The 25,563-nt window shown below is 44.1% G+C and overlaps 1 protein-coding gene and 1 non-coding gene across 2 annotated transcripts in view; one reads left to right on the top strand and one right to left on the bottom strand.

Moving 5' to 3' along the window:
• SLC9A4 (solute carrier family 9 member A4) overlaps positions 1-25,563 on the top strand; it is a 54,225-nt gene that overhangs the window by 4,486 nt on the left and 24,176 nt on the right. The window contains exons 2-6 of the mRNA XM_043918498.1: positions 2,025-2,488; positions 18,163-18,422; positions 20,757-20,974; positions 24,384-24,586; positions 25,156-25,242. Coding sequence (XP_043774433.1) covers positions 2,025-2,488; positions 18,163-18,422; positions 20,757-20,974; positions 24,384-24,586; positions 25,156-25,242 — 1,232 coding nt within the window. The remainder of the gene's footprint in view (positions 1-2,024; positions 2,489-18,162; positions 18,423-20,756; positions 20,975-24,383; positions 24,587-25,155; positions 25,243-25,563) is intronic.
• On the bottom strand, positions 17,998-18,102 carry LOC122704124. The gene has a single exon (XR_006343751.1). It is a non-coding gene; the product is annotated as a U6 spliceosomal RNA (small nuclear RNA).

Genomic DNA, 25,563 nt, shown 5'->3' with positions numbered 1-25,563 from the left:
ATTAAAATGTGCTCCAGTCAGACTGTTGCAGGGAAGAACAAAATCTGACTACAGGTCGGATCTGTTTCTTTTACTTTAACCTTTGCTTCTCGTTGCGTCTGTTCACTCAGGGGATACTGTCTGTACACAAGGGCTTACCTCGGTGAACCCAGCCCCTCGGCCTGAAGGTTAAACCAAAGTGCCTTTGTTCAGGGAAACCCCCTGACTGGGTCCACCTGTGGATGGCTGCAGGAAGGAAGAAATTAACACATCCCCTCTCAACGCTAGACACCCCAGGAGATATTTGCAAGATTATAGGGCTTTTTACTTTAATTCCTCACCTCCTCTGTCTCTGTGTTTTACAAAAGAAACTGGCATCCAGACCCCCAAAGAGAGTTATTTTGAGACACTCTTTTGCCATCTTCTCCATCTGCCAACTTTCCAAATAAAGTTGCCATTCCTTGCCTCAATACCTCATCGCCTAGCGCAGTGAGCAGAGCAAGTTTGGACTCAGTAACAAGGTGAATCTACTCAATGAACGAAGATATTTTTGAAACTATCTAGCTGGGCTATTCCTGACTCTTCCCTATTTCTCTCTGAGTTCTCCCCCCTTCTAAAATGCCTTCCCTTCTGTTATTTGACTGTGTAAGTCCTTGTTGTTGTTCGGCTGCTCAGTCGTGTCTGACTTTTTATCATCCCACGGACCTGTATCCCTTCACTGGGGATTCGACACCCAGTTATACATGGTGTAGAACACCTAGCAGCAGGATGTGGAATGGGCTGGGAGATGGGGGGTGAAGTAGGAGGTCAGGAAGACACTGCAGTGCATGGATGAGAAGTGGAGAGGCCCTGCCCTCAGTGAAAGCCACGGGAGTGGAGAAGAGTAGATATGCGTCAGGGGCAGCGAGTGGAAGACATAAGTGATAAAATAGGTTGCTGCTGCATGAAGGAGCAGAGGTGATAGAGTCCCCATAAGAATGCCACTTGACCTGCTCTTAAGTGGCTGACTGGGTGGCAGCCAGCCAGCCTGTCATTGGTTAAATGCCTGTCATTGGTTAAATCAGGGAAACAAAGATTTTTCATCTTTATTTATCAGTTTGGTTGAGAAGGAGGTGTAAGTTTGGAAGGAGCTGGTGTTAAATCCCCATGATAGACCTTTTTTTTAAGTTAAAAATGCTTGTTCTATTTTAATTTTAGTTGAAGTGCATGTGTATATATAAGTTACAGGTATACAACATAGTGATTCATAATTTTTAAAGGTTATATTCCATTTATGCATGGGTGCTAAGTCTTCAGTTGTGTCCGACTCTTTTCAACCCTATGGACTGTAGCCAGCCGGGTTCCTTTGTCCACGGAATTCTCCAAAGAAGAATACTGGAATGGGTTGCCATTTCCTTCTCCAGGAGATCTTCCCGACCCAGGGATCAGAACCTGTGTCTTTCTCATCTCCTGCATTGGCAGGCGGGTTCTGTACCACTAGCAACACCTGGGAAGAAATGCTCTATTTATAGTTATTATAAAATATTGGCTGTATTCTCCACGCTGTACAATACACCCTTGTAGCTTAAACTTCACCTAATGGTTTGCACCTCTTACTCCCCTACCTATATCTTACCCTTCCTCCGTCCTCCTCACCACTGGTAACTACTAGTTTGTTCTCTATACCTGTCAAGTTGCTTATTTTTTGTCAAATTCGCTAGTTTGTCCTGTGGATCCCTCAAGACTCTTGCTTGAGCTTCAAAGGCGGGTTTTGCATGAGAGCAGAGTTCTCCCTCTCATAGCCCTCAGGATGGAGGAGGCAGAAAGCAGGAGGAGGCAGGAGGGCACAGAGGGACTGAGAGGATTCTAGAACCTGCACAGGGTGTGGGAAGCACTTGATCTTGTCAAGCTCCAGACAGGATGCTGAGGCTGGGGAATGCGTACTGGCTTGCCTGGATACCCATCCGCATGACTCTGAAAGGCCCCTGGCACCCACCTCCCCTGGTGTCCCAGCGGCCAGAGCCGGGTTACCTGCCCACCTCTCATCGTGGTTCTCTGCTCCGCAGGCTTCCACCTCCACCGCAGGCTACCCGGCCTCATGCCGGAGAGTTGCCTGCTCATCCTCGTGGGGGCCCTGGTAGGCGCGGTCATCTTCGGAACTGACCACAAGTCCCCGCCAGTGATGGACTCGAGCATCTATTTCTTGTACCTCCTCCCGCCCATCGTCCTGGAGAGCGGCTACTTCATGCCCACGCGGCCCTTCTTCGAGAACCTCGGCTCCATCCTGTGGTGGGCGGGCCTGGGCGCGCTGCTCAACGCCTTCGGCATCGGCCTCTCACTCTACCTGATCTGCCAGGTCCCGGCCTTTGGGCTGGGCGACATCAACCTGCTTCAGAACCTGCTGTTCGGGAGCCTCATCTCGGCCGTGGACCCGGTGGCCGTCCTGGCCGTGTTCGAGGAGGCGCATGTGAACGAGCAGCTATACATGATGATCTTCGGGGAGGCCCTGCTCAATGACGGCATCAGCGTGGTGAGATGTCCCCACGGACCCCAGGGAGGGAAGCGGGCAGCACAGAGGTGGACCCCGGGCGGCCTGGCCACACCCTGCCATTGGGATCTGCAGGGTGCCCACACTGGCTTGCCACACTGCTCACCTTCACTAGCTTCTTTTTTTAATTTATGGGGGGTTTTTGTTTTTGATGTGGACCATTTTAAAACTCTCTATTGACTTTGTTACAATATTGCTTCTGTTTTAAGTTTTGTGTTTTTTGCCCAAGAAGGATGTGGGATATTAGTGCCTCCACCAGAGATTAAACCTGCAACCCCCTGCATTGGAAGGCAAAGTCCTAACCACTGGACTGCCAGGGAAATCCCCACTATCTTCTTTAAAGAGAGAGACAGAGGAGAGGATGCCTAAGTCTGGTTTTCACTTTGCAGAAACCCTTGCTAAAGGCTCTTCTGGGTTTTCACACTGGCAAGAGCAACATTATTGTTGTTTAGTTTCTAGGTTGTGTCCAACTCTTTTACAACCCCATGGACTATAGTTGGCAGGCTCCACTGTCCATGGGATTCTCCAGGCAGGAATACTGGAGCGGGTTGTCATTCCCTTCTCCAGGGGATCGTCCCAATCCAGTGGTTGAACCTGTGTCTCTTGTGTCTCCTGCCTTGGCAGGCGGATTCTTTACCACTGACACCTGGGAAGCCTGGGAGAAGCAGTACTTCGAATTTAATGTTCTCTCAGCATCAGACCTCACCTTTTAGATTTCTTTCTTAAGTCCTGGTTTAGATGATGAAGTTAAATAAAAGATAGGGGTCGGGAGAGAGATGATGGTGGATTTGCACGAATGCATTGGCTTGTCTGTCAGTCTCAGCTGTGTGACTCTCATAGAGAATGTGAGGGGGCACCTTTGCTTAGGAGTCCTTCGGGAGAGAAGCGGAGAAGGGTTTACAGGCCAGATCAGCACAGAGCATCAACCCAGAGGTGTCTTTGGCTAGAGGTGCTGGAATATTCTAGACTGGCTGTTGCACTGCGGTTTCCTTATGTTACTGTAAACCTTCACCAGGGGTTAGTCTCCGTGATTTTGTATGAACTGTGATGCACTTTTCTTATTTTTACATTGATATCACATCACATAACAAATACTAGAATGCACTTTCAGTGTAAAAGACTCCAACAGTACAGAATTACACCGCATAAAACAAAAGCCTCTGTCTGGCTCTCTCCTCGCCGCCCTGGATCCAGTTTCCATATCCCTTCCAGCCTTTATCTGGAACACAGGCATATACATATGCATATGTAAGTGTTGTTGTTGTTCAGTCGCTAGGTTTTATTGGAGAACTCCAGGCTTCCTTGTCCTTCCCTATCTCCTGGAATTTGCGCAAACTCACGTCCACTGAGTCGGTGATGTCATCTAACAATCTCATCCTCTGCCATCCACTTCTCCTGCCTTCAGTCTTTCCCAGCATCGGGGTCTTTTCCAGTGAGTCACTTCTTCACATCAGGTGGCCAAAGTATTGGAGCTTCAGCTTCAGCATCAGTCCTCCAGTGAATATTCAGGGTTGATTTCCTTTAGGATTGACTGGTTGGATCTCCTTGCATGATTCTACATAAACTGGATGGGATTACATCAGATGTATGCTTAGACGTAACAAATCTTAGACTTCTTTCTAGATCTTTTCCACTGTTGCAGTATTTCATAGATGACATTTGCAGTGATTTATTTAGCCATTTCTCCATGGATGGATATTCCCATGCTTGCCAATTTTTCACTTTCAAAAACAATACTGCAATAAGTATTCTTGTTTCTACATGCATCTCTCTTTTGTACTTGTGTGCCTTTATATTGGATAGTTTTTTGAAAGTAAAGTTTCTGGGTTAAAAAGTAGTTGTACTTGGGGGCTCCCCTGGTGGGCCAATGGTTAAGACTTCACTTTCCAGTGCAGGGGGGTAAGGGTGCGACCTCTGGTTGGGGAGCTAAGATCTTGCATGCCTCACAGCAAAAAAAAAAAAAAAAAATACATGAAACAGAAGCAATATTGTAACAAATTTGATAAAGATTTTAAAAATGGTCCATGCTGGAAAAAATCTAAAAAAATAAAGTCTTTAAAGGTAGGCACACCTAAAAAGTTGAGAGATGCTGTTCTAATCACCTCTTCTTCATTCAGCTGATAAAGGAGGGATTCCCACCGAGGGTTAAGGAGTGACTCCAACAGTTAACAACTGAGACTAGTGACAGTGTATTAGTCACTTATACTCACAGCTCAGGGGAGGAGGACAGGACACGTCCCACAGGGTCACGTGGGAGCTGCACTTGGAAACATCGTGAGCTCTCAGTGTCTGCAGAAGACACTGTTAGAAGGATGGGGTACCTCCTGGTTCCTAGGGAAAGATGTGCTTGACTTTTTTCTTAAACATTTATCTGGCACCTGTTTTGTTCTAGGCACTATGCTAGCCACTTGGGTGGCAATAATGAGAATGAGAGGAGGTTCTTGGCTCTTTTTTAGAATTTTTTTTATATTGGAGTGTAATTGATTAACAATGTTGTATCAGTTTTAGGTGTACAGCCAAGTGATTCAGTTATACATGTATCTATTTTTTATCAAATTCTTCTGAGTAATTCTGCAAGCTGGCGGGGAACTGGCCCCCAGTTCACGTGGATATGCAAGCACCGGTCCCTGAATAAGGAGCTTATTGGCTGGAGGACCTTACTGTGGTGTCAGGTTGCCGGGGCAGCTTGCAGTAGGGTCTTTCAGGACCCCGCCCCGTTTTACCACATAAAATATTAAACCTTAACTTCAGTTTTTATGTACACAGCTGCCAAGATTTCCTGGAAATCTTTATGGGCTTATATTTCCATAGAAAATGTGTTATTAATAAATGCATATTTCCTTGTGTTACTGTCAACAAAGGGCCTTGTTTTCTTAATGTTTTCCCATCTAATGAGAAAAAAAGGATGACACGTGTTTGTTGTAATTTGCATGATGATTAAGCATCTTTTCAACAATTGTAGATGATTAGTGTTTCTTATCCTGCAAATTGGAGGTTCATGTCCTCTCAGGATTGTCAGACTTAAATAAATATATAGGACACCCACTTAAACTTGGATTTCATATAAACAATGAATCATATTTAATAAGTGTGTCCCAATTATTGTATGCAAACGCTGATTTTTGTCCACTTTTCTTTGAGACCATTTGCTGGTCTTTTTTTTTTTTTCTTTGTTTTTTAAAGAAAACTTTAAAAAGGAACTTTTTAAACTTTCTAAATTTTAAACTTTTGGATGCTACATAAAAAGCAAATATTTTCTCCCATTCTGTTCCTTAATTTTTTAAAATCTTGGTATCCTGTAAAAGTTTTAAATTTGTATGTAGTCAAACCTATTATATTTTTTATGGCCCTGGGTTTCATATTTTGCTTTCTGACATTGTATGTAACCAAAAATCATACAAACTTTTAAAAAAATTTTCCCCCTTTTACAATTAATTGTGTAAGTCACCCAGCACACAGTTTTTTTTAGTATTGTTAGTCATAATTTTCTTTATTTTCTCTTTTTAGAATTTTCATGTATGAGTTTTGTTGAAGTGTAGCCGATTTACAATGCTGTGTTAACTTCTGATGTACAGCAAAGAGACTCAGGTGTATACATACATACCTTCCTTTTAAAATTCTTTTCCATTGTGGTTTATCCCGAGATATTGACTATAGCTCCCTGGGCTCTACGGTAGGACCTTGTTCATCCTGGCACACGATATTTTATGTGAGAATTTGCTGTCAAAATAGATAGCACTGGGGGCAGGGGAAGGCTTTGAAAATAATCCAAGATATGGGGGTGGATTCACCAGGTGGGAGAGACCCACACTTGAAATTAGAAATCACTTCACTTATTCATAATGACAATGTCTAAGTGAGCATAACTCCAGGCTCATCAGACTGGCACAAGCTTTCCTGCTGGGTGAACATCTCAGAAGACCACGTTGTCAGCGAGTCGCCATAGGACCCTGGACTCCAGCCTGCCAACCCATTCAGAGAGCTCATTTCTCAGCATGTGGCCCTCAAGCTGTGTGCCTCAGAATCCCCCAAGGGGGTCTGATGGGCACTCAGACATCCAAACCCCACCCCAGACCCACCGATCCATACCCTCTGGGAATGGAGCCTGGGAATCTGTATTTTTAACCAGCACCTCAGACAATGGCTAGTGTTTGAGAACTCCTGGATCATGGCCTTTAAGTGGCGAGAAACTGACCCATCTGTATGTAAAATGTTTACATTTGGGAAAGGGCTGGGCTAGGCTCATCTTGGAGATCCCCTTTCCCTCACCCTTTCTTTCTTTAGATGCTCTCTTACTTTGGATTTTCTTACAGTAGAATAAGGGACGTCAGCTGGGAACCAGTTCCCCCTCCTAAGGCAGCCTCTCTGAGCTATGATGCCTCCAGAGGTCATCTCATTGTACTCATATCCAAGTTCCTTGGGGTCCCTTGCTGACTGTAATGCCATGTAAGGCCTCTTGGCAACCCATCATGAGGTCATTATTCTACTTCCTCTTCATAAATCTTTAGCGTCATGGTCTGTGCACCAGGTGGAGAAGGATTTGCAGACACAAGACAGAATGAGAGGTGAATAGAGTCTTTTAGAGTGAGAGATGCTGTTAAGAACAGTGGGCCATCGCAAGGGAGAGCCAACACCTTTCATGGGCTAGTAGCCAATTATTATAGCCTCAAGACAGAGGAAACTCCTGCTGGAAGGCTGACATTAGTTGATTGGTTAGGATCCTATAGGGTGGGCATTTTTACCTGATATGCGGTCCCGGGAGCTGTCTGATTCAGGTCAGGGGAATTCAAGGCAACGGTTGCTATGGGGCTCGGTCACTTCCAAAGGTGACCTTGGTACAGGGTTCCACATCTGTAGCCTTGGTAAAAGCCTTTACACCTGTGATCTTGGTATAGGGCTCCACAGTTAGAGAAACTTAGAAATGACAGTATCACCTCACTTAATTTTCATAGAACAATCTCTTTCTTGATGCAACCTGTAAGCTTTCTTGCCGAGACATAGTCTTTATTGTTGTCCGGTTGCTAAGTCATGTCTGACTCTTTGTGACCCCCATGGACCCTTTCCTTCACTATCTCCCAGAGTTTGCTAAAATCCATGTCCATTGAATTGGTGATGCCTTCCAACCATCTCATCCTCGGTCACCCTCTTCTCTTGCCTTTAGTCTTTCCCAGCATCAAGCTCTTTTCCAATGAGTCAGCTCTTTGCATCAGGTGGCCATGAAAACACGGGGCTCTGCTATCTCTCTGGCTACCTCTGAACTTGAGACTCACTTTAGCCTGAATTGTCTCTAGATTTTACATCTAGACCCATCACGGCTTTGGGATTCTTTGCTGATGACATTTGTTTGACTTTCCCAAAGTTTAATTGCTTCCACTTGGACTTTTTTTTTAAATGATCATTTCAAAATAAAATTGCAATTTTCAGCTGACCAGAGTATCTGCGAAGGGCCCTGCTATGACCTCCACGCGGCGAAGCTGCTGTGGCGTTGGCTCCGGGTTGAGATGGGGGCTTGCTCACATGTCACTCCGGGTCACTCTGTGGTCACCCACAGCACAGTGATATTAAGTGTGTGCTGGGGCCCTTCTGCATCCCTGCGTGAAATTGGAGAAGCTCGGGGCTGGATTTAGAAAGCAGTTTGAGAGCAACTGGTATTTAATGCAGGGCAGTTGTATTTTGAGCGCTGGGCTTGGACCCACCCTTTCATTGAGGAGGGCAGCCATCACACGCGGGCTCTTCCAGCAGAAAGTCTGAGTCAGCAGAGAGAGGCCTGTGATTTGCGGGTGACTTGAGACAACTTTGCAGATCCTCATCCACGGAAGGGCTGCCTGGCACTGAAGGGAAGATGTTGCAGAAGCATGGAAAAGAGTGATGACCCTAACCCTCCAGGCCTCTTGTCCACTTAACTTCTCCCTCTTGCTGCATGTTTTAGGTTATGACTCTAATCATGAGAACTTCCTTAGTGGTGGGCAGAGGAAGCAGAGACAAAACCCAAATACCTTTTTAAATAATAACTAGTATCCTCAGCAGATGCTTCCCAGGTGGCTCAGTGGTAAAGAACCCTCCTGCCAGTGCAGGAGACATGGGTTCAATCCCTGGGTCAGGGAGATCCCCTGGAGAAGGAACTGGCCACTTCAGTATTCTTGCCTGGGAAATCCCATAGATGGAGGATCCTGGCAGGTTACAGTCCATGGGGTCGCAAGAGTCAGACACGACTTAGCAACTAAACCACCACCCATCCTCAGCTGAATCTCGTGGCCAACTTCACAGCAGAAAGAGAGAAGCAGCTGCTATGTCCAGGCTCCGTATGGGGTCACTTGTGCATTTACTATTTGATCCAATCCCTAGATTTTTACTGTCAGGCCTGGATGAATAACCATATTTCACAGATGAAGAAACTATAGCAGAGGGAGTAAAGTTGCAGAAGGGCCTCCAGCCTGGCCATGATGGACCAGACGTGGGTGCACAAGAAGGTCTCTTCCCATTCTCTTTTCTTCTTTTTCGTTTTATTTGTATTTGGCTGTGTTGGCTTTTCACTGATGCGTAGGCTTTTCTCCAGTTGCAGTGAGCAGGGGGCTACTCTCCATTGCAGTGCATGGGTTTCTCATTGTGTTGGCTCCTCTCGTTGCAGAGCATGGGATCTGAAGCTCAAAAGTTGTGGTGAGGGGGCTTAGTTGTTCATCGGCATGTGAGATCTTCCTGACCCAGGGATCGACCCTGTGTGTCCTGCATTGGCAGGTGGATTCTTTACCACTGAGCCGCCAGGGAAGTCCCCCTTTCTCTTCTCTCTTATTCTTACCCTTTGAATGTTCAATTCATGGAGCTGGAAAGACAGGAGAGAACACACATGTTCCCGATGAGGAGGCTGGGCTCATGTCCAGTGGGCAGGAAATCTAGCAGTCTTTCTCCAAAACAGAGTTGGCTTGTTTGGCCAAGTCCAGCGTGTGGATCCAGGAAAGATTCTGGTCATCTCTGTGCCAGAGTTCTATAAAATTATCATGATGGTATTACTTAGCTCTTAAGACCACTAGAAAATTCCTGTTAAGCTTTTAGACCAGTGAGTGCTCAGCATGCAGGGAGAACCCCATGAACGCTGGCTGTTGTTTTGTATCACACCAACTCTTGCCAAAGCCATTGACTGTGTGGATCACAATAAACTGGAAAATTCTTCAAGAGATGGGAATACCAGACCACCTGACCTGCCTCTTGAGAAATCTGTAGGCAGTTCAGGAAGCAACAGAACTGAACATGGAACAACAGACCAGTTGAAAATAGGAAAAGGAATATTGTCACTCTGTTTATTTAACTTATATGCAGAGTACATCATGAGAAACGCTGGGCTGGATGAGGCACAGCTGGAATCAAGATTGCTAGGAGAAATATCAATAACCTCAGATATGCAGATGGCACCACCCTTATGGCAGAAAGTGAAGAAGAACTAAAGAGCCTCTTGATGAAAGTGAAAGAAGAGAGTGAAAAAGTTGGCTTAAAGCTCAACATTCAGAAAACTAAGATCATGGCATTTGGTCCCATCACTTCATGGGAAATAGATGGGGAGACAGTGGAAACAGTGTCAGACTTTATTTTTGGGGGCTCCAAGATCACTGTGAATGGTGATTGCAGCCATGAAATTAAAAGACGCTTGCTGCTTGGAAGGAAAGTTATGACCAACCTAGACAGCATATTAAAAAGCAGACATTAGTTTGCCAACAAAGATCTGTCTAGTAAAGGCTATGGTTTTTCCAGGGGTCATGGATGGATGTGAGAGTTGGACTCTAAAGAAAGCTGAGCACCGAAGAATTGATGCTTTTGAACTGTGGTGTTGGAGAAGACTCTTGAGAGTCCCTTGGACTGCAAGGAGATCTGACCAGTCCATCCTAAAGGAAATCAGTCCTGAATATTCATTGGAAGGACTGATGTTGAAGCTGAAACTCTAATACTTTAGCTACCTGATGTGAAGAGCTGACTCATTGGAAAAGACCCTGATGTTGGGAAAGATTGAAGGTGGGAAAAGAAGGGGACAACAGAGGATGAGTTGGTTGGATGGCATCACTGACTTAATGGACATGAGTCTGAGTAAGCTCCAGGAGTTGGTGATGGACAGGGAAGCCTGGTGTGCTGTAGTCCATGGGGTCACAAAGAGTCAGACCCGACTGAGCAACTGAACTGAACTGAACTGAACTCATGGATGCCTGTGCTGGTTAGCTCCCTCTTAGTAGGCATTTGGTTTTAAATATGGCACTTCTTCAGGTACTGTAGGCCCTTTGTTCTTATATTTGTATTCCTTCCTGGTTTTTCTGCATCAGTTTGCTGAATAAGCAGCAAGGTTCATGGGATTGCAAACAGACAGGACTGAGCGACTGAACTGAACTGAACTGAACTGAAGGCCACCAAGGTTCCTATCGCCTCCCATCTCACCCCATACCCTCCTCCTCGACCTCACTGAGAGGTCTCAGCATCCCCTCCTCCACCTCATCTGAGGGGTCCCTACAGCCCCTCCCAACTCACTGAGAAGTCCCTACATCCCCCCTCCTCCACCTCACTGAGAGGACCCCAAGTCCACTTGGCCAAGGCTGAGATTTGAACCTGGGCAGCCTGGCTCCAGAGCATCTCTGCTTCTAACTGCTACTCCATGCTGTCTCTTCACCCCTTGCTCGCTGTTTCCCTACTTTCTTCTCCTCTAGTTTTTCTCCTTCCTCTGATAATGTCTTCATTTGGCATCTTGCTGCCACTGTAGTCCATTCTTTGGGAACACAGTGGATGAGAGAGTGGTAGAAGGAACCCCTGAAAGTTTCTGAGCCACATTGGCAGGTATTTTACATACTTTTGCTTCTTGCATGCTTAGTCACTCGGTTGTGTCTGACTTTGCGATCCCATGGACTGTAGCTCGCCAGGCTCCTCTATCCATGGGAACAAGAATACTGGAGTGGATTATCATTTCCTTCTCCAGAGGATAGTCCTGACCCAGGTGGTATGGATGACGTGGTAAATTCAAAGCAAGCTAGGATGGCAGGGAACAGCTTGCCAGAGGAAACTGTCTAATTTGGAAAAGATTTTTAAAAATTTTCATTTGGGGGTGAATTTTCCACCATAAGTCTCTCTGGTTTATATTAATATTTTCCTGCCTCAAAGAAATCCTAGCTCCAGGAACATCCCATTCAAGAGGCAGTAAACTGTGCCCATGAGCATGGACAGCGAGACCATATGCCCTAGTTCAAGTCCTGGCTTCTTTACCTGCAAACTGTGTGACTTCAGTTGAATGACTTAACCCCTCTGACCCTCAGTTTCCTCTCTGCAAACTGGAGACCAGGATGTCTGAGGGTTCAAGTGAGTTGATACACGTAAACATTTAAAACAACTCCTGGCACAGAGTTAAGTACAGACCTTTGGTGTTTGTAATATTATGATTTACAAGAAGAAACATATATATTTGGTCTTTGTCTCCATTCAGGGCATTGCTACTGTTGTCAGTTGCTCAGTTATGTCCAACTCTTTGCAACCCATCTCCATATACTGCAGCACGCCAGGTTTCCCTGTCCTTCACCATCTCCCAGAATTTGCTCAAACTCATGTCCATTGAGTCAGTGATGCCATCCAACCAGTTCATGCTCATTCAGGGCATTGAGCTCATTAAAACCCTTGGAATTTCCTAAGTGAAGAGAGCTGAGTATGTTATGCTAATGAGGTGACTTTTGGAAAGCCCCTACATAACCTTAGGAAGATGGCTGGTTGCCAGTGGAATCAGCCTTATGATTAAGGAGTTGGACTTCTCAGTCTCCCTCCTTAAGCCTCCCCACTCCCACCTCCAGGAAAGGGAGCTGAACTGGATTAAAGTCAGTCACCCATGACCAGTGATTTAATCAACCTAGCCTGTGTAACGGAGCCTCCATAAAAAGCCTAGAGGATTGGCTTTGGAGAACTTTCAGGTTGGCGGAGATTTGGGGAGGGTGGTGGTCCTGGGAAGGGCACAGGAGCCCCACAGCCCTGCCCCCATCCTCTGTCCTAAGAATCTCTTCCATCTGGCTGTTCCTTCTGTAGTAAGCCAGTCATCAAGTTAGCAAGATGTTTCTCTGAGTTCTGTGAGCCATTCTAGCAAATTAACCAACCCCAAGGAGGATCCATGGCTGGTGAGTCAGAAACCCAGATGACAACCTGGGCTTACTTGTGCTGGGCATCTGAAGCAGAGGAGGGGCTGTCCTGCGGGGCTGAGCCCTTAACCTGGGATCAGATCCCCATCTGGTCCTGTAGGTGGACTAATGCCAGATGGTGAAATCAGCCCTCTGGGCATCTGCCTCAAGTTGGCATGGAGGTAATGAGAGATGTCAGGCTGGTTGGTTCCTTGATGGGATCAGGGGTGCGGAGCAGTTTTCGGTGAGTGATCACTATTGGGCCTTCCCTGGTGACTCAGACGGTAAAGAATCTGCGTGCAGTGAGGGAGACCCAAGTTCCATCCCTGGCTTGGGAAGATCCCTTGGAGAAGGGAATGGCACTCTCCATTTGAAGACTCACTCCATATTCCTGCTTAGAGAATCCCATGGATAGAGAAGCCTGGTGGGCTACAGTCCATGGGGTCGCAAAGAGTTGGACATGACTGAGTGACTAACACTTTGACAAGATCACTCTTAGTTCTGAACTGCTAAGTCTGAGATACCGTCAGCCCACTGAAAAGAAATTTTCCCTAGTTTTAGAAATAGGAGTCTAGAGCCTGGGAGAGAGATTGGAGGGAGATGCGTATTTGAAAGTCATTGGCCGGTAGGTGGTAACAGCAGCTATGGAGTATGATCTGTCCTTTAACCTATCATGTTTTAAGCTGAGAAGGAGTGTCAGGCTTTTTAGATTGAAAGAAGCTCCTTAAATAAACTGCTTTGCTGGGTCCTAAATGAATAAAATCCTGCCACTGTTTGTTAAATTTTCTGACCTTTCTTTAGAAGTAGGGTAAAAGTTTCTTCCCTTCTGTCATTTTTTAAAGCTTTTTTTCCTAATTTAAATTGAAGTGTAGTTTATTTACAGTGTTGTGTTAGTTTCAGATATATAGCAAGGTGATTCAGTAATATACTGAATTGATATATATATACACACACACATATTTGTTGATTTTTAGTTTCAGATATATAGCAAGGTGATTCAGTAATATACTGAATTGATATATATATATACACACACACACATATTTGTTGATTTTTAGTCGTTAAGTCATGTCTGACTCTTTGTAACCCCATAGACTGTAGCCCACCAGGCTTCCCTGTCCTTGGAATTACCCAGCATGAATACTCAAGTGGATTGCCATTTCCTTCTCCAGGGGATCTTCCCGACCCAGGGATTGAACTGCATCTCCAGTTTATCGTTTGTATATCATTGCTCAATAAAGTTGGTAAGGAAACAAATACCAGCACATTTGAAATTGACTCTCCACTTCTGCTAAACCTTGGGTGGTGGGCAGGTGTCTTTCATCATTATTTTCTGTGTTGAAAGAACTTTGCGAACTTTTACAGTGGTGTCCATAAAGGGTTACCAGTACTGTGATCTTGGGAGGTTGGTGAGCTTGTTAAAAGTAACAGAAAAGGACCACTTTCCGAAACGTCTCTAAACTGTTTTTTTAACAGCATGACTTCTGACAGCGAATGTGTGCATGTTTTTGCCAATTCCAACCAGTTCTCCAAATCTTCAGATACCAACTTAGTGGCCTACAATCTGACTCAGCTCTGACACTAAGTATTCAGAATTAGCACAAACCCCACAGGTTAAGGGCTCAGTCCCATTAGACTCCTTCCTCGACCTCAGGCACCGATCACAAGACAACACACTTCTGACTGACTGGCTGTAAAACTGGGCGTCCCCACAACTTGCTCTTTAGGTTTGACAGTTTTGCCAGAACAGCTTATACAACTCAGGGAAGCAGCTTAATTTTTATTTCCAGTTTATTGTCAGTGTTAAAGGACATCAACCCTGAATAGTCATTGGAAGGATTGACGCTGAAGTTCCAATACTTTGGCCACCTGATGTAAAGAGCTGACTCGTTGGAAAAGGCCCTGATGCTGGGGTTTGAGGGAGAAAGAGAAGGGGAGGACAGAGGATGAGATGGCTGGATGGCATCATCTACTCAGGGACGTGAGTTTAAGCAAACTCCAGGAGATAGTGGAGGACAGGAAAGCCTGGCGTACAGTCCATGGGGGCTCAAAGAATCGGACATGACTGAGGGACTAAAGAGCAACAAGCAGTTTACTGGAAAGGGTGCAACTCAGGAAAAGCCAGATGGAAGGGGTGCGTAGGGGCAGGTCCCTGGGAGCCTGTGCAGAGCTTCTGTGTCTTCTCCGGGTGCACCACCCTCCTAGCACCAACCCGTAAGCTTTCTGAACACTGTTCTTCTGGGGTTCTTTCTGGAAGTTGCATTACTTAGACCTGACTGATGAAGTTGTTGGCCACTGATTATTGAAATCAAGCTCCAGCCTTTCTCCTCTTCCTGGAGGGTCAGGGAGCGGGCATGGAAAATACAACCTTATCATCACATGGTGGTTTCCTCCAGCCACCAGTCCCCCTCCTTGGGGGCAGGTTAAGAGGGAACCCCAGCAAGAGGCACCTCATGAGTATAAATTCAGGGCTGGTTGAAAAGCACTCATTACATGTGACTCAGGGAATTACTAGGTCTTTAGGGACTTCGTGCTAGGTACTGGGGACAAAGACAAACATCTACACTTATTTTTTTCTTTTTAATATTTTATTTAAAAAAATCTATTTATTTGGCTGCACTGGGTTTTAGTTGCAGCACACGGGATCTCCCCCGCCCCCCACCGCCACCCCGCCAGCATCTTTTAGTTGTGGCATATGGGATCTTTAGTGTGACATGCAAACTTTTAGTTGTAGCATGTGGGATCTACTTCCCGGACTGGGGATGGAACCAGGGCCCCCTGCATTCGGGACATGGAGTCTTGGCCACCAGACCACCAGGGAAGTTCTCCAAAATATATATGTTTTATTTTGTCCCGATGTGGCACCTGCCCACTGAGCGAAGAAGGTAAATCTGATTTTGTTTCCCCTTAGTGCTAAGGATGTGTTTGAGCATTAGCACTGGCTGAGTTTCCCCTTCCAATATATTAAAAATATGCACACATGATTGTGATTTGAAAGGAATCCAAAGAAAATCTTTCATAACTGTAATGACATCCAGAGCCATATAATTTGAAAGATAAGAATTGTTTTCCATGTAGTCGTATGGATTATGTCTGTAAGTGTAGTCTTCTTAATTATACGTATGACTTTAGCTTCTGAAAATGCCATAGCCTCTTCCTGGCAGCGCACACCGGTGTCTGGGGCCAGGGCTAGTCCTGTTGACTTTCCCAGGTCCTAGGAACAGATCAGGCTGCTTCTTATAATCTGTAAAGCAATGCAAAAGAGTTTTCGTTTGTGGCCTAAACATGCACATCTTTGAGTCTCAATCATACTCTGTGAGTTTCTTTGGTCTTAAGAGTCAAATAAACTCCCAGAGTCCCAATTAAACTCATTCAAACTTGCTTTTTGAGTTTCATGCTAGCTTCTGGCTTTTCATCTTGGCTTCACTCCTTGGAACATGAACACAGCTCCAAAGGTGCAACACCCAGGGCTTCTAAGACCTGCACATGGGTTGCTCCAAGGTCAGGCAAAAGGTTAAATCGAACTAAATAAAGTCACTGAGTTGGGATACAACCACTAAGTTTCTTTTGGATTCATTTTGAAACCGTAAGTCACAATTTTCTTGCAAAAACTCAGGCAAGGTTTTTCTTAGAGCATGGGTTTGCTTGGCTTTGCTTAAATAATATCCGTGCTTGTGTACTCAGCCGTGTCCGACTCTTTGAGACCCCATGGACTGTAACCCGCCAGGCTCCTCAGCCCAGGGGATCTCCTAGGCAAGAATTCTGGAGTGGGTTGCCATTTCCTCCTCTAGGGGATCTTCCCAACCCAGGGAACGAACCCTCGTGTCTCCTGCATTGCAGATGGGTTCTTTACCATTAGCGCCCCCGGGAAGCCTTGTTACAGCAGCCCTCGGGAGCAAACATAGAAGGCAGTGTGGCCAAGCTGCCCTGGAGCGGGGCCTGAAGGCCTGTGAGCAGAGGGGCCATTGCGTGCCCCACCCCTCCATGGTCCTCTCCTCTGTTAGTAGAGTTCACTGGATGAAGCCACCCAGATGAAGACTGGTAACACTTGAACTACTTTCAGGAATGTTGCTCTCTGCCAACTCACATTCCTAAGACAAAACCTGTGCTGGGCTGGATAACATTCTGGATCTTCATGTGCAAATGGATGGCAAAAAGTGTATGAATCGATTCCATTATGACTCCAGAGATTAGTAAGACTTTTATTGTTTATTATGGAGGCTGTGTTGAAGGGTGCATTCAGAGCCAGAGGAAATCAGTTGATGATGACACCAAACTTAGCGAAGAGACTGGCACGTAGTAGGTGCTCTGTGCTTTAAATCTGTATTATACTTCTTGGGTGGGGCTGCCCAGGTAGTTTAGTGGTAAAGAAACCTCTGCCAATGCAGGCGACACAAGAGACGCAGTTTTGATCCCTGGGTTGGGAAAATCCCCTGGAGGAGGGAATGGCAACCCACTCCAGTATTCTTGCCTGGAGAATCTCATGGACAGAGGAGCCTGGTGGGCTACAGTCTATAGCGTCACACAGAGACAGACATGACTGAGCACAGGACAGATTGTACTTACTCCCTGAAGCTGAATAGATTTAAATTATTTGCAATGCATATAATTTTAGGCAGCTGTGTCAATATTTCTTGTTATGCAATTTATTGTGGTATATTATTCAACTAGACCCAAAGTTAAGAATCTGTGTGTAAACCAACCATGTATAAAGTAGATAACTAATGGGAACCTACTGCACAGCGCAGTGGGGGAAAAATTAAGGTGCAGTCTGTTTATAGAACATGTATTAAGCTAAGCTTAAAAATGCATTCCAACATACAGTAAGTGCAGACACACAGGTTTTAATTCCACTCATACGAGGTACCCAGAATAGGTGACTAATTCATAGAGTCAGAAACTATATTAGATTGTGTGGATGGGGACTTAGTGTTTATCAGGGACAGAGTTTAAGTTTAGGAAGGTGGAAAATTGGGAAATGGATGATGGTGAGAGTTGCAGAACAATGTGAATGTACTTAGTACCACTGAACTGTCCAGTTAAACCTGGTCAAAATAGTATGTTTTATATTATGTGACTTTACCACAATAAAACAATTTAAAAAAAAAGAAGAAACTGTGTGTAAACTGTTTTTCATTTGTTTTTTAGATTTAGTTACGTTAATTTTAATGAATAATTTAAACAAATTAACATCTGAATTCATGGTAAGGACTGGTTGGTATTACTAGCTGGAAAATTTATATAGATGACTTTGTAAAGGCTACCTTGATTTCTATTTCTTTTTTTTTTTAAGACGCTTTAAATTTTTTTTAATTAATTTTTATTTTTTTCCCAAACTTTAAACTTTTTGTTTTGTATTGGGGTAATAAAAATATGGAAGTCCTCACAAATTTGCCTGTCATCCTCGAGCAGGGGCAGCGCTGGTCTTCTCTATCATTCCAGTTTTAGCCTATGTGCTGCCAAAGCAAGCACAACTGTTTCTCCTTTCTAATTTAAGTCTGCTTTCCTTTTTCTCATTTTCTTTTCATTTAGGTCTTGTATAACATCTTAATTGCCTTCACGAAGATGCACAAATTTGAAGACATAGAACCCGTGGATATTTTGGCTGGATGTGCCCGATTCATCATTGTTGGGTGCGGGGGTGTGTTTTTTGGTGTCATTTTTGGATTCATTTCTGCGTTTATCACCCGTTTCACCCAGAACATCTCTGCGATCGAACCCCTCATCGTCTTCATGTTCAGCTACTTGTCCTACCTAGTGGCCGAGACGCTCTACCTCTCTGGCATCCTGGCGTGAGTACAAACGAAGGACCAACTCCCATCCAATAAGGAGAGTTTAGGACCACATCTTGTGGACCGGAATTAGGAAAGGCGTGACTTCTTTTTTTTTTTTTTTTTTTTAGGCGTGACTTCTGAAGCTAGTCCTCAAAAGCGATGCAGGATTCAGGTTTCTTGAACTTCTGTCAAATCTGGTTCAGGTCCTTTGCCAAACAAATGTTCTCCCCAGCACCTGCATTTGCTCTGTCCTGGTGATTTGCCTGAAGAGAGCTTGCTGAGCAAGTACAAGGTCAATTTATAATGCTCAGAAAAGCTGGTGCAGAGATGAGCTGGGAGAGGTTCAAGGTTAAGGTCTCACTTCAGTTGTTATCTTTTTTCCTCGAAAAATGCATTATTTTAAAGGGAAGCATGCCAGGAACTACCTTCGTTCCTGGACTCTGCTTTCTGCTCTTTCACTTAAGTTATGTCATTGCTCCAGGACTGGTCAGTGTGGAGTAAAACTCAAGAGACACGATAAGACTAGAAATTCAGATTTTTTTTTCCCTAATGAAAATGTTTTTGAAATGTTTATCCTTGTTTAAATCTTGGAATAAGGCTTCTCAACTTGATTTATTATATCTGATCATGTTGCCTTTTTTTAAATGACATTATCCTCATACCCAGATCCTTGGGCACAATTTTATTGTATAGAAATATTTATTTTCATTACATACAGTAGTGTAAAGTCTAGGCAGCTTCCCTAGTGGCTCAGACGGTAAAGAAACTGGTTGCAATGCAAAAGACCCAAGTTCATCCCCTGGGTCGGGAAGATCCCCCAGAGAAGGGAATGGCTACCCACTCCAGTATTCTTGCCTGGAGAACCCCATGGACAGGGGAGCCCGGTGGGCTACAGTCCATGGGGTCACACAGAGACGGAGACAACTGAGCAACTAGCACTTTCACTTTCACTTTCACAAAGTCTAGGCACTCATCATTCTCTCTCCTTAAAAGTGAATGTGGATGGACCCAGACTCTGTTGTACAGAGTGAAGTAAGACAAAAAGAGGAAAACAAATATCATATACTAGCGCATATGTGTGGAATCTAGAACAATGGTACTGATAAATCTGTTTGCAGGGCAGTAATAGAGCTGCAGACATAGAGAACAGACTTGTGTACACAGATGGGGAAGGAGAGGGTGGGATGAATTGGGAGAGAGGCCCTGCATATGTACACGACCATGTGTAAATATGGTGGGAAGCTGCTGTTTTGCACAAGGAGGTCAGCCTGGTGCTCTGTGATGACCTAGAGGGTGGGATGGGGCGTGGGGGGCGGTGGGAGGAAAGACCGAGAGGGAGGGGATATATGTATACTTACGGCTGGTTCACACTGTTATACAGCAGAAAGCAACACTGTAAAGCAATTATATTCCAAGTATAAATAACTAAATACCATCAGCGAAAGGAAATTTCTAGTTCTCATCAGGAAGTCGCAAGTCTAAAATTAAGTAGCGATTCTGCCAATTTATGCAAATTAATGTATTTGGCTCATATAACCTATCTTGCATTTTTGAAACCCACCTGATTTATTTGATACAATGTACTAAAAGTATACATATATTTTGAAGAATAAAAACCTACTATGTACTGAAAAAAATTGAGCAAACTACTAAGACAAAGCAAATCCTTTCTTTCCTTTCCAAACTTGCGAAGTGGCTCTAGAACAAAGCATTTTAAGTGAAAATGTTCCATTAAATTTTTGTAGGGAACGTTATAGTATGAGGGGTCTTGCTGAATTATTCTTCCTAGGCGACTGCACATATTTCGGTTTAAGGCGAGTGAAGCTGAGAGTAAGAGGTAGGGCTGACATAGCCTTTGATGAGGAGAGCAAGAAAGAAACAGTCCTGCGTCTGGCTCCTGCATGAATTATGCACCATTTTGTTTTTGGGGACCATGCCACTGCACCTCCCCCCATCACAGTCAACTTTTGCAGACCCCCTGGGTAGTGAGAAGAAGAAGAAGAAAGAAAATGACCATCTGCAGTTGGAGAAGATGTTCTGTCTAGATAAAAACAGGATTCGTGTCTCTGTGCCATCCCTGGGCTTCCCAGGTAGCTCAGTGGTAAAGAATCCGCCCACCAATGCAGGAGATGCAGGGTTGGGAAGATCCCCTGGAGGAGGAAATGGCAAACCACTCCAGTATTGTTGCCTGGGTAAAGCCCATGCACAATGGAGCCTGAGGGGTTACAATCCATGGGGTCACAAAGACATCAGACACAACTGAGTGACTGAGCACCCACATATGCCATCACCAAAAGAGAGGATTTTCCAATGAGGGACAAGGTCCTGGGCTTCTTTCTGTTCCTTCTGCAGAATCACAGCCTGTGCGGTGACAATGAAAAAGTATGTGGAAGAAAACGTGTCCCAGACCTCATACACGACCATCAAGTACTTCATGAAGATGCTGAGCAGCGTCAGTGAGACCCTGATCTTCATCTTCATGGGCGTGTCCACCATTGGAAAGAACCACGAGTGGAACTGGGCCTTTATCTGCTTCACCCTGGTCTTCTGCCAGATCTGGAGGGCCATCAGTAAGACATGGCAGGGCCCATAGAGTCCTACCTGCTTCTCTTTTTATTTTTCTTGTTCCTTCCTGCAAGGTTAAGGCATAAGCAATAAGATGATGCCAACTGGTTTCACTGGTTTGGGGCGGGGGTGGAGGGGTTGGGTACGTTATGGTGACCAGGAACGTTCTCTGGTTGCTTCCTCAATCAGTTCAAAATAATTTCTGGCTGATAAGTTTCTGCACTAAACACAAGGCTGGAGCCAGAGCACTTTTATTTTTTTAAATTGAGGAGAGAAATTTCACAAAGTCATATTTAAATATAACTCAGTACATTTACCTTTTGCTCATCATGTCTTTGCCAATTTGTACCTTTTTGCACCTCAAATTAGATATAGATTATAAACTGCAGGCTCTCCTTTACACTTTTGTTATAAGAAAAGTTAATCTCACAAATTGTAGTCTATAGAAGGCAAATCCTGCTGGAAAAGAATCTCCTAAATATTACAGGTGGTTTTAGTCAAGGATTGAGTATGATGTATAGAAAACAAAGGAAGTGGATCCTTTTTTTAAAAAAATGCTTTGTAAAGGCAACTCTGCAGTGTGACTGTCTGTTGTTCAGTCCCTAAGTCCTGCCCAAATCCTTGCGATCCCAGGGACTCCTGCATGCCGGGCTCCCCTGTCCAATCAGCCCTATCAAATATGTCATTTGAAAACATGGGATGTCTTGTTGAAGGCCTTTTAATTTAACTGTATATTTGTTTCTGGAATTAGTAAGAACAGTCATTACTGAACTACAAGATTTCTTTTGATTAGAAGCAGTTATATTTTAAAGTGATTTTGACCAATATTTGAAACATTTTTTTACATGACTTTGATGGGTAGTTTCAAGCCAATTACTCAGAGAGAAATTAGGAGAAATGGCTGAGAACTCATCTTGAATATATACATTCTAAATTTAGAATGGTTTTTAGGATGTAGGAAAGAATAACAGGAATGCAGAAATATTAAAAACATTCATAAAAGTAACTCTGAATATGTGTGCCTTGGGTCTTCAGAGGAGAAGAGAATTAAGAATACTCTGATATAAATTTATAATCTCACATCAAGTCTTATCACTAATTAGCTATTTGACCTTGGGAAGACAGTTAACTGTGCTTCCTAGGTGGCACAGTGGTAAGAATCCACCTGCCAATGCAGGAGATGTGAGTTCAGTCCCCGGGTTGGGAAGATCCCCTGGAGAAGGAAATGGCAACCGACTCCAGTATTCTTGCCTGGACTATCCCATAGACAGAGGAGGCTGGTGGATCCATAGGGTCGAAAAGAGTCGGAGGCGACTGAGCACACGCACAGAAGGTTAACTACTGAAAAGCTTCTTCCCCAACCACAAAACAGTGTACGTGGACAAATTTCTTAGGTCCTTTTAAGTTCTAATACTACAGGGATCTACAGAGTCAAGTTAAGATCAAGAGGAGCATCAGACTCAGAGCTTCAGCCCAGCCAACAAGAATAGAAACCATCTAGGAGATTAATGTTGTGGAGACCTCATCATGGTTGACCCTTGGTGACCATCCAACCCAGCTCCTGTATTTTCCATCCAAGGGAAATGATGGAACAGTTCCCAAGAAAATGACTTGGCCACATCAGGGTGAGGGACAGAGCCAGGTGTCAAAGTCCAGCTCTCTGGCTACTATCTGACTCATCGTAGCTAAGAATAGTTCTCACTCATGAAGGGTTATAACATAGAAGGTCATGTTTTCTGTTATTTATAAATATTGAGTTTTTTGAACTTTACCTCCATCTTCTGATATAAATACTGTCAGCATCTCCATAAAGCAGGTGATGACCTGAGTATCTGACAAGATTAAGACACTTGCCCAAGGTCACATGACTAGCCCATGGAGGAGCCGGGACAAACCAAACGAAGTGAAAAACATTAAATTGTATTGTCTCCTGCATTTTCAATGTCCCTACTATGAAAGGATGCTAGGAAAGAATAACAAGAATGTGTAAATATTTAAATTATTCATAAAATTAACTCTGAATATGTGTACCTATTGGGTCTTCAGGGGAGAAAAGAATTAAGAATACTCTGATATAAGTTTATAATGTCACATCAAGTCTTGTCATATCACTAACTAGCCATTTCACCTTGGTGGTGGTGGTGGTTGAGTAGCTAAGTCATGTCCGACTCTGTAATCCCATGAATTGTAGCACTCCAGGCTCCTCTGTCTTCCACCATCTCCCAGAGTTTGCTCAAATTCTTGTCTCTTGAGTTGGTGATATTATTTGACCTTGAGCAGACAGTTAATTACTCAAAAACTTCTACCCCAAGCACACAACAGTGGGTGTGGACCAATTCGTTAGGTCCCTTTCAGTTCTAATACTACAGCGATCTATAGGGCAGTAGAGTTGGTGTCAAGGATGCTTGCTGTGATGTCTGTGTCATTAGAAGTCACATGAGGATACTGAGTGCTTTATTATTCTCTGATTAGTCAGAGCTTAAATGAAGGGACCTCTCTCACCAGGCAATCCTGCATTGGTTGTAACTCAGCCATGTGGGCCACTGGGAGATGGAGAAAGATGTGATAGATAACACCTATTTCCAATAAGTTTTCCCACCCTCCATTTCTGACACTTACTGACAGTAAGAAGCCCCCTGGTGACCCCTTGCCAACTTCCTTTCTTGTTTGCCTTGAGTCTCAAGAAGAACCAAACCACCCACACAAGCTCTGCTCACCTGCAGAGAACCCCCAGGCTCTGCGAGGGCCCCTCTCACCTTCAAAGTCACACACCTCTTCTGCTGACTCAGTGAGAGTAGGAGTTGATAGACAGGCTTGTACCCTCCAAGCAATACCCTTGCTTTTCTTAATTTTGAAAGGCAGAGCAAAGTTTACGAAAATAGATTAGAAAACAGATGCCATTTCTTATAGCAAAAGTGTCAAGATGTATTCCTCTAAATACACACACGTGCTCAGTCATTAAGTTGTGTCCGACTCTATGCAACCCCACGGACCATAGCCTGCCTGGCTCCTCTGTCCATGGTATTGTCCTGGTAAGAATACTGGAGTGGTCTGCCATGCCCTTCTCCTAGATCTTCCCAAGCCGGGGATCAAACCCTCGTCTCCTGCATTGCAGGCTGATTCTTTACCACTGAGCCACCTGGGAAATCCCAAATACACACATACACTGAAACACACATACTTGTGAACATTCCTGTTGGGAACAAGACTTCTGACTTGAAGCACTGCTGTGCCACAAACTAGCCGAGAAGTGAAAAGCTCTGCAAGCTGACCTGTTTGGCGCAGACAGTCACGGGTGTGATGGAATTCAGTTGCCTTGTTTGGGGGCACATGACACGACCTGTCCTCACTGGCACTGCTGTGTCTCGGCTCACCCGTGATCATCTCCTCTAATACATATTTCCCCCCTTCTAGGTGTGTTTGCTCTCTTCTATGTCAGTAACCGGTTTCGGACTTTCCCCTTCTCCATCAAGGACCAGTGCGTAATTTTCTACAGTGGTGTCCGAGGAGCTGGAAGTTTTTCCCTTGCGTTTTTGCTTCCTCTGTCTCTTTTTCCTAGGAAGAAATTGTTCGTCACTGCTACTCTCGTTGTTATATATTTTACCGTGTTTATTCAGGTTGGTAGATTTCCTTCCTACTTGAAATAAGTCTATTCTTCTCAGGATTGTGTGTTAAGTTAATAAAATACCAAGACAAGGATACTGTTATCTGATTTTCAGATATGTGTTCAATACTGAAACCAAATTCCCAAATATGTCTATATCATGTTTTGGGTCATCCCATAAACTCTAAATTTTGATGAATTTTGAATAATAAAATCAAAATGTTCTAACATACAGGCGAATGATAGCACCTCTAATGTGTATTACTGAAAATAAGATTCCAGTTAGTACTAAATAGTTTTTATTTTAACTGGAATTAGTGCTTAGCAAACTAATGGGAGTTTATTTTAAAGAATGAAACTACGTCCTTGGTTTAAAATATAGATATAATACCTGTTTTTATTGCAAAATTTAAAAACATTAAATAAGAACTAAAGTAAACACTGGAGCATTTATTCAGGAGAAACTAGTACAAAAAAGATGTAAAAAATTAGAGTCCCCATAGTTTTGCTAATAGATTTGTGGTCTCTACAGTGACAATCTTCTCTACAACAAAACCCTTTATTTTGTTGTTTACAACCTAGGGAATCACAGTTGGCCCTCTGGTCAGGTATCTGGATGTTAGAAAGACCAATAAAAAAGAATCCATCAACGAAGAACTCCATACTCGTGTAAGTCATCTCTCGGTCATGATTAGTAAGTTAGTGAGATGGCCCCTCTTGGTCGCCTATGGGAGCTGATTTAGAAGTGTGGATATGTCACTAGACATGGTCTCTTTCCTCCCCAGCTCCACAGCAGTGTTGCTGTGGGAAATTGCCACAAACTCAGTTGCTTGAATCTTACAGTTATTATCTTATAGTTCTGGAAGTCAGAAGCTCACAGTGAGTCTCACTGGGATGAAATCAAGATCTTGCAGGACTGACTTTCTTTCTGAAGGTTCTAGGAAAGGGTCTGTTTTTTTCCTAGATTTTTTTCCCCATATAGGTCATTAT

Source organism: Cervus elaphus, chromosome 11, assembly GCF_910594005.1.
Source record: "Cervus elaphus chromosome 11, mCerEla1.1, whole genome shotgun sequence".
NCBI lineage: Eukaryota > Metazoa > Chordata > Mammalia > Artiodactyla > Cervidae > Cervus > Cervus elaphus.
The sequence above is the reverse complement of the archived record's forward strand: the minus strand, read 5'-3'. Positions and strand labels throughout refer to the sequence as shown.